Genomic DNA, 9,848 nt, shown 5'->3' with positions numbered 1-9,848 from the left:
AGGGAGGGAGGGAGGGAGGGAGGGAGGGAGGAGAGAGGGAGGGAGGACCCAGCCTTAAATGTCAAATGTCCGCATGTCACAGATCATCTGTCCCACAACATGCACTGGTCATGTACTTGATTGTACTGTTCCTTCAAGTTCCCTGATGGATCATCTCAGGAGCAAAAACACAGAACAGTACCCCCAGCTCTGAAATCAAACCACTGCGTTCAAACTCTGCCTCTACCACTTCCTAGCTGTGACCTTGGGCAAATCACTTAATTCCCCCAGGACTTTTTTTCTTATCACTAGCAAAATGAAAACTGCTATACCATCTACATTACAGAGTCCTCGTCATTAAATCAGCTCTAAATGCAAGTGAAGCACAACAGAGGCAGGCTACTGTTGGAGTTATTCTGATCATCATTACAGCCTTCTTAGAAGGTAAAGTGTCCTGTGGTGACCCTGAGTAATGCAGGGAGAAGTTCCAGGCCTTGTCACCACTGACACCAGGGCCTATTAATCAAACAGAAGCCAGAGAATCAGGCTGGAATCACCTGGGAAGCACACACTAGCTTAAGCAGCCAGTCCAGTCAGCATTCTGCCACCCAATAACCAACCAGTCACCCCCACACCATTATCATACCTCATCTGTAGAGATCCCTCCTTCCTCAGCCACCATCTTCCTCAGGGTGGCCACTGTGCCAAGGATGGGCACAGCCAAGCCAACCCGCAGGAAACGTGGGCTCTTAGAGGGGAAGACCAAAGTAACACTCAAGAACCTGGAAAACAGGAAAGAGTCACATCCTTAAAGCACTGATGCCCTTAGCATTAATGCTCAGCAACCCCACTGACAATGAAGTTGTCAGTTGGCTTGGTCCCTGCACTTTAGGTAAACTGCCACTAGGTGGCAGTGAGAGAGCCAGAATTTCCTAACCTGCTTTTCCAGAGTTGAAAAGGTATTTAAGAATCACCACACGTTGGGAACCCAGGGTGAAATCTCAGCACCCAGAGGGCTGAGACTGGAGAGGCCTAAGTTCCCAGACATACACACACCTGCCTCTCTCTCTCTCTCTTTCTCTCTCTCTCACACACACATCATGATGCATATCTCCCAAGACTAATTATTCAATACACATAATATTAAGGAAAAAAAGCTTGACAATTTTTTTTTAAGTTTGAAAAAGCAAAACTGCTTTTATCACCAGTACAACACATCCTATTGGTGCATATATATATATATATAGCTATGCTGTTGTTTGAAGTCAGGGTGACATACCTGCTAGGCAGGAGCTCAACCATTTGAGCCATGCCCCCATCCCAATTTACTCCATTTTTTAAAATGAAACTTTCCTTTGCAACTCTTGTTTCTACTTCTCCTCCTTGCCAAACCCAAGGCCTTCTCTTTGGGGAGGGTGGACCGTTATTTCTGTTATACAGTACACAACGATAATTGTACAGCTGAGATCTGAATTGCGGAGTCTGCCCTACAGTCTGCAATCTTAACAACTGTGCTTCAAGAATCAGGCCAAGTGGCATATCTGTAACCCCAGCTACTTGGGAGGCAGAGTTAAGGAGAATCATGGTTTGAGGCCAGCCAAAGCAAACAGGAAAAAAAAAAGGTGGAAATGGTGGTACACACCTGATTTCCCATTTACAGCAAGATGTAAAAATAGGGGAATCATGGTCCAGGTCAGTCCAGGCAAAAAGCAATATCCTATCTAAAAGAAATAACCAGTGTATTAAAAGACTGGCTTAAGTGGTAGACCATGAGGGCCTGAGTTTAAACTCTTAGTACTGAAAAAGAAAAAAGGGAAGGGGGAGAGGGTAGAGGATGTTTGTGGGGTTAATTCAGAGAAGGCTTTATGAGAATATTGTAGCTTCCACTACATCCTAAACACAGAGGATGTCAAAAGGGGAGTGTGGGAGAAATGGTACTAAAGGAAGCGGGAATACAATAAAGAAATACCTCCATGTCAATCCAGTGACACTACCCATTGCAAATGTACTCATGTTCCAAGCTTCTGACACTGACATTGGGCAATTCCTTGAAGGCTACTACTAAGCTGAGCCTCCTGCTTCTTATATAACCCAGACCACCGATCTCCACAGAGCCTACCTCTCCATCTCTTTGCTCCTTCAATAAATCATTTTCCCATACTTTCGCAATGGAAAAGAACATTTCTCTATTGACACTCATGTACCTTGTCTGGCGCAAGGGGATGGGAAGAGAAACACACAAGAAAGGATCGAAGGTGTTGCTCTGTTTCAGGCAGTGGGGACAAGTCAGGGAAGATCTGTGGAGACAAAGCAGAGAAGATGTAATTACACAAAACCCCCTGGAAAGTGAAAGCTAAATATAGAAATACCCTTGTGTTTCCCTTCCCCACAACTCTGCTCTTAGGTATACTCTGGTAAGAATTAAAAACAAGTGTTCAGGGCTGGGAAGGTGGCTCAGTGGCAGAGCACTTGCCTTGCATGCCAGAGGCCCTGGGTTTGATTCCTCAGCACCACATAAACAAAAAGAAAAAAAAAAAAAGCCAGAAGTGGCGTTGTGGCTCAAGTGGTAGAGTGCTAGCCTTGAGCTGAAGAGCTGAGGGACAGCGCCCAGGCCCAGAGTTCAGGCCCCATGACTGGACCCTCAAAACAAGTGTTCAGCTGTAATCCAAGCCTCTCAGGATGCTGAGATCTGAGGATCATGTTTTGGTTTTTGTTTGTTTGTTTTTTGTCAGTCGTGGGGCTTGAACTCTGGGCCTGGGCACTGTCCCTGCCCTCTTCAGCTCAAGGCTAGTCTCTACTGCTTGAGCCACAGCACCACTTCTGCTTTTCTAGTGGTTTTATTGGAGATAAGAGTCTCCAGGACTTTCCTTCCCCAGCTGGCTTTGAACCATGATCCTTAGATCTCAGCCTCCTGAGTAGCTAGGATTACAGGCGTAAGCCACCAGCAACTGGCTTAAGGATCATGTATTTTTTTAAACTCCAGTTAATCACCAAAAAGCCAAAGTGAAGCTATGACTCAAGTGGTAGAGCACTAACCTTGAGCACAAAAGCTCAGGGAGAGTGCCCAGGCTCTGAGTTCAAGCTCTAGAACCAAATAAATAACAATTTTTTTAAAAAAGCAGGTGTTCAACTGATACTTATAGCAACCTGTTCACAAGACTGAAAAGGTAGAATAAATTCAAATGTCTATCAACAACTAGTATTGTTCCCATTTTATAAAAGAGAGGCCTGAAGCTCAGAGAAGTAACTTGTGGCCAGGGCTCTTAAGTGACAGAGTGAGGTATTTCCGGAGTCCCTGGTTACCATTCCTGTGTCCTTCAGTACAAGTGCAGCACAGCCTTTTCCCGGGTAGATGTGAGTTCTGTCTATCTTAGTCTTTCTTTCCAACAGAACATTCCTTTGCTTTATCTGGGAGCTCTAAAAGTGCAGACTGTACGTTCCACGTGAGTGCTCTGATTATGTTTCCTTAATTACATATTCATCCAATATAAAAGGGATTTCTGAATACGATGTTACTGTTCCAAAAAATGTGTATTCACTTCCTCAGAGACAAGAGCCCAAGCTTGGTAACAGGCTCTTCCTGTAACCCAGGTGGCCTGACCAGGTTTGAGCAGCAGGAAAGAAGAGAAGGCGTCAGGACCAGCGCTGAGTCCCTGCACCAGGGGGGGGGGGGGGAGAAGACAGCCCGGCAGGCCTTCGGTATGCGAGAACACTGCTGTGTGTGGAGGCGCTGGAGCATCCCTTCCCATCTTCATGCACCTGAGCTGCTTCTCCACTTTCCCCTGAGCGGACAAAACAAGAAACACCAGAAAGGGATGCTAAATCCCAACGGTCTGCTCCTGGCTACTAAACTCTGGGACACAAGTTCTCCAAACGAACGTACTTCATCAGAATTCATCAGCACCTGTAATACTAGCTTTTGGGAGGCTGAGATATAAAGCCAGCCCAGGGAGGAAAGTCCAATTAGCCACCAGAAAGCCACAAATGGATCTGTGGCTCAAAGTACTAGCCTTGAGCGAAAGAACTTAGGGATAGCATCCAGGCCTTGAGTTCTAGCCCCATGACTGACCATAAATTTAAAAAAAAAAAAAAAAGAAATCAATGGTGAGCTTAGGCCTTGTGCCCACTAGGCAAGCAGCCTCTGCTGAGTTCTACCTCCAGTCCTCAAGAGCTTTATGCTCAAAGTGCCCGCTGGTAGACTTACCCTAGGAAGAATCACGGTGATGCTTTGGTAAAAGCAGCATATCAGGATGCAGCATTTGTGTTAGACCCCCACAAATATTTCCCCTCCACTACCTCACTGCCTACCTAGGCATAAAAGTGGCTTTAAAGATACATTTTTGTCTTTGGAAAATTTCCAAATCTCCATTTCACATTTATGCAGACAAATGATAGAGAACTTTTTTTGTTGGCTTCTTCATTTTTTCTAGCCTATGAAGACTAAACCAGATTGCTTTTTTTTTTTTTCCTCATGAGTTGGTCCAAGGATATGACTTTTATGTTAACCCCTAACCAGAGTCAAGTAGCAAGAGATGTTTGGTCAAAGAAGAAGTAGGGGAATATAAAGAATGAGCTATGCTGGGCACTAGTGGCTCACATCTGTAATCCTAGCTACTCAGGAGGCTGAGATCTGAGGATTATAGTTCAAAGCCAGCCCAGGCAGGAAAGTCCCTGAGACTTTTATCTCCACTTAACTACCAGAAAACCGGAAGTGGTGCTGTGGCTCCAAGTAGTAGAACACTAGCCTTGAGCAAAAGAACTCAGGGACAGAGCCCAGGCCCATAATATTAATAATAATACTAATAATAATAATAACCAGCACAAAAGTGGCTGACAGAATAGCTCAATGGCAGAATGCCTGCTTAGCAAACATGCAGCCCTAAGTTTAAATCCCAGAAATAAGGGGGGGGGGGAGAAAAAGAAAACCTAGTTTTTCTCCAAATAAACTATCAAAACAACTTCTGTTTCTCAAAGATTGAAAAATGAAGATGAGTGTGACCAACAGATCCAAAAGAGGGTAGAGAGGCAACTTTGCTTTTGCATAAATCTCTGACATGGAGAGGCCCTGGGCTTAGTCCTCAACACCCAGGGGAGTTGGGACAAAGCTTAAAGGGAGACAGAGGAAGAAGCAGCTCAGAGCACAGGTGCTAAGCTACCATTACCCATCCATCCCCACCCACTTCCATGAGGAAGGTTAATCTGATCCCTGGTGAGCCTCCTGCACGGAAATGGGCAAGGGGCAGCAGGGACCACCACTCAAGGGCACCAGCTTAGAGCGGCCACCACCAAGGCTGAAGGAAACCTCAAACACCTGGGATCATAATGACACTTGCACTTTGCCGTGGACTTCCAGCTCAAAGCAGTATTTTTAGCCATCTCCAGTCCATTCTGAGCACGAACACCTCGCCTCTTTCTCAGCTTACTGCAGGAGAGAAATCTCCCTCAAGGGCACAGCTCACCCTTCACAGATGATTAGGGGACCCCATCCCAAGTCAGGTACCTGCAATATGGACTTCAAAGCATCTCTAATTTTCCCTCCAAAGCCCTTCATTAATAACATTTTTTTTGGAAGGGGTGGGAGAATCTAGTTTCAAATTCAAAGCCTTAAGTTTATGAGGCAGGGCCTCTACTGCCCCAACCCTGTTTTGCTTTAGTTAGGTTCCTAATGGAGGTGAGGAAGGCAGCTCAAACCAAGATCTTACTACCTAGGCCTTCTGCCGGGACCACGGATATGCACCACCACATTTGGCATATTGGTCAAGATGAAGTTTCCCAGGCTGGCTGTGAGCCTCCCAAATCTCCACCTCTTAAGGAGTTGGGATTACAGGCACTTTCCACCACATGTGGTTAATCAATAATACTTTCATTAAAACCTTGGGGTCTGTGGGGCACTGGTGGCTCACGCCTGTATTCCTAGCTACTCAGGAGACTGAGACCTGAGGGTCACAGTTCAAATCCTTCCCAGACAGAAAAGTCCCCCTGAGACTTTTATGTCCAATTAACCACTCAAAAACCGGAAGTAGCGCTTTGGCCCAAAGTGGTAGAGTGCTAGCCTTGAGCAAAAGAGCCCAGGGACAGCACCCAGGCCCTGAATTCAAGCCTCATGACTGACAAAACACACACACACACACACACACACACACACAAACCCCGAGGTCTCCCCAAGGTTCTCATTTTTCTCAACTCTTCTACCTTATACTTCTCGCAACTCTTAGTGACTCCAACTCCAAATCACACTCCAAGTTTTCAGCCACCATCATCCCTACATCCTCACTACTTCCCTCAATCCCCCATAATAACCAGAGTCCTCTATATTGATGAACCACACCATACCCTGCTTTACCCTCTGTAATCCCCTTCCTGGGCCCTTTCCCCTGGAACTCCACCTTTAGCTTCTGATTTGTATTGGTTCAATATATTCCCACCCACTGGGTCCTATTCACCCTCTAGAACCCATCCAAAAGCATACCTCCTCCAAGAAGCCCACAAAAGAAATTTTCTCTTCTTTGCCCTCTCATGCTTTCAAATACTTTCACTGAACACTAAACATTGTAGTTCTTGAAACTATTCTGCTTCGTGTGAGTAACTTCTGCAGATGAACAATGACTCAGGAGACACATAGAAGGGCCATATTTCAAGATACAAAAAAATGATCAAGACCCTAGCTCAAAAGCAAGCTGGACAGGGTGGTGTATGTCTATAGTCCCAGCAACTTGAGAGAAAGAGGTGGGAAAATTACAGTCCAAGGCTAGTGTAGAAGAGATAACTCAAAAAAAAAAGTGCCTCAAAATGGTAGAGTACTTGCCTAACAAGCATGAGGCCCTGAGTTCAATCAATCCCTAGTATCAGAATGAAAGAGGGCTGGGAAGGTGGCTCAGGGCTGGGAAGGTGGCTCAGTGGTAGAGCTCTTGCCTTGCATGCTTGAGGCCCTGGGTTCGATTCCTCAGCACCACATAAGCAAAAAGCCGGAAGTGGCGCTGTGGCTCAAGTGGTACAGCACTAGCCTTGAGCTGAAGAGCTGAGGGACAGCGCCCAGGCCCAGAGTTCAGGCCCCACAACTGGACCCAAAAACAAACAAACAGAATGAAAGAAAAGAAGGCTAGAAGATCTCATAAAACCATATTTTAATTTTAATTTTTGTATCCTCATACTATAGGAACTCAAACTGAGAATGACTAGTTCCACTGAGCTGCCTGGCCACACAGGACACATCTACCCAGCCCCAAAGTAGTCATTCTTTGTGGATTCTTTGTGAATGTGACCTCCTCATTCTTGTTCTATAGGGATTGCCTTCCATCACTCCCCCTTCGTGGAGGGAGAAGGAGGAGGGGGGAAGAGGTAGAAGGCTCCAAAAACCAAGAAGAAACATTAAAAGTCATAGCCAATCAAAGTGGATGACTGGGTTTGTGATGGGAGAGAGGAGGGTGCTCATAGGCCTTGCTGCTTCATCATCAGAGGGTAAATGTTGAAGAGACACAGAGAGAAGAACAGCAGCAAGCTGGTGGAATCCTTGGGTGCCACATTCCAGGCCTATCCCCTCACCTGTACTGGGCCTGGAAATGACTCTGCACAAAGCTGGGGCCTAGAGAAAGCTGGGCAGGTGAGGACAGGAGGCTCTCGGAGGCTCTGCGACCTTCAGGAGGTACCTGCAAAGGAAACAAGGACAAGAAGCAAATGAGACCCAGCCACATTACCTCTGGTCACTCAGCTGCCTCTCCGTGCACCCACAGCCTCCCCTTGCCAGTTTCTGTGGAGCCTTGTCCTTAAAATGCTTCCTTCTGCGACACCCTTTGTGCCAGAACCACCCAGAAAGAGTATGCCCATGCAAGGCACCAATGGCTCACTCCTCAGGAAGTAGAGATCTGAGGATTATGATTCAAAGCCAGTCCAGGCAGGAAAATTCACAAAACTATATTTCCAATGAATTGCCCAAAAGCTCGAAGTGGAGCTGTGGCTCAAGTGGTAGAACACTAGCTTTGAGCACAAAAGCTCAGGGATAGCGCCCAAGCCCTAAGTTCAAGCCCCTCCAGGACGGGCAAAAAACAAATAAATAAAAAATAGCATCCCTTCCACATGGAAGGTGTGTGCCTTCTGCCTAGCACATAGTAGGTGCTTCGTGCATGTTTATTTGCTGGTCTTTGCCCCAGCTCCATCTCTTTCTTTCTTCTGAAAAGTGGCATTTTCTGGAAAACAAACTGCCAAAAGATTGCTTTATGTGTTGGTGTTTACAGAGCAGTAAAAATATACCTTTTGGTAGGATGAAAACATTCAAGGATCGTTAAAGTAATGGAAAAGAAAGTGGTCCTCATGTTTTCTCTCCGGGTTACAAATAAATCTAGCTATATGGCTTTTCTCTGTCCTCAAAACAGAAATAACTTCAAAAAGAAAAATCTCTCAGAGTGACGCTGAGGGCAGTCGCTTTTCCTTCTCAGAAAGGGAAAAGAAAGTTTCATGCCAAGTGATCCAAAGAGCTCTGCTCTCTACCTGCAAATACACACCACCAGGCCTCCAGAACCAGTCCAATTTCCTGAGACCAAATTTCACCACAGGCTTCATCCCATGACAGAAAATGTTTCCTGGTTTTATAAGGTACAAGGAAGAGCTGAGTAAGCTCTTCTTTTGCCAACAGATAATTCCTGGAACAGCCTATGGGGTGCCCTATTTCTAACCCCTTACCCCAACTATGGCACAGAAAGTAGCTGGTTTGGTGAGCAAGAAGATGAGGAATGTGGAATCGGGCTGACTGGTTACCAAGCCCAGTCAGGTTGGCCTTTGTCTGCCACATAAGAGTCTAGATTTTGTTCTGTATGCAATATGAAACAACTGGAGGGCTGGGAATATAGTTTAGTGGTAGAGTGCTTACCTAGCACACGTGAAGCGTAGGTTCAATTCCTCAGTACCACATAAACAGAAAAAGCCAGGAGTGGTGCTGTGGCATACAGTATTAGCCTTGAGCAAAAAAAGCTCAGGTATACTGCCCACGCCTTGAGTTCAAGCCCCAGGACTGGCAAAAAATAAAGAAAAGAAGCAACTGGAGGGGTTGAAGGTTTAGCATAGTGGAAGAACTGAGCTCATTCTTCAGCACTGAAAAGAAGCTGACACTGAAGAAATATAAGCAAGAGTGACATAATCTTACTTCCTTTCTGAAGACTTCTCACTGCACTATGGAGAATATTATAGCTGTGTCAATTGGATGAAGCTCCATAGGACTGGAACTCAGTGATAGAGCATTTACCTAGACTATGTATGAAGCACTGGGTTTGACTCTTTTCAATACAGAAAGAAAGAAAAAAAGGGAGGAAGACCTAGCTACTTGGAAGCCTGAGATGGAGAAGATCCTGCCCAGTCATGTAAGACAGGCTTATCTGTCAACCAATAACTAGAAATGGTGATGTGAACTTGTCATTCTAGCCTCAGTGGGAAGCAAAAAATAGAAGGATCGAAGTCCAGGCCCTTACTGGACAGGAAGTAAGACTCTATCTCAAAAATGATCCATGCAAAGGAAGACTGGATATGTGGCTCAGCCATAGAACACTTACCTAACAAGTACAAGGCCCTGAGTTCGAACTTAGGCTTTGCTGGGAGGAGAAAATTCAGTAAACACTATATATATATGTATATGTATATATGTGTATTTATACATATGTATGGATATATATACAAATATATAGATACACATGCATAAAGTGTGAGACATTGTGGCACATACCTGTAATCCAAGCACATGCAAGATGATGTGTTCAGGATTAGTCTGGGTTATATGGCAAGTTCCTAGGCTATAAAGCAAGTTCTCAGGCTGGCCTATGAGACTGTCTTTTAAAAAAAGTATATATATATATATATATATATATATATATATATATATATAT

The 9,848-nt window shown here is 45.1% G+C and overlaps 1 protein-coding gene across 1 annotated transcript in view; it reads right to left on the bottom strand.

The window, feature by feature from the left end:
* Usp43 (ubiquitin specific peptidase 43) overlaps nt 1-9,848 on the bottom strand; it is a 48,818-nt gene that overhangs the window by 27,598 nt on the left and 11,372 nt on the right. The window contains exons 2-4 of the mRNA XM_013013101.1: nt 7,522-7,625; nt 2,184-2,276; nt 626-761 (exon numbers count right to left, since the gene is read on the bottom strand). Of these exons, the coding sequence (XP_012868555.1) occupies nt 626-761; nt 2,184-2,276; nt 7,522-7,625 (333 nt within the window). The remainder of the gene's footprint in view (nt 1-625; nt 762-2,183; nt 2,277-7,521; nt 7,626-9,848) is intronic.

Source organism: Dipodomys ordii, unplaced genomic scaffold (assembly GCF_000151885.1).
Source record: "Dipodomys ordii isolate 6190 unplaced genomic scaffold, Dord_2.0 Scaffold19, whole genome shotgun sequence".
Classification (NCBI taxonomy): domain Eukaryota; kingdom Metazoa; phylum Chordata; class Mammalia; order Rodentia; family Heteromyidae; genus Dipodomys; species Dipodomys ordii.
This window is presented reverse-complemented; position numbering and strand designations above follow the sequence as displayed.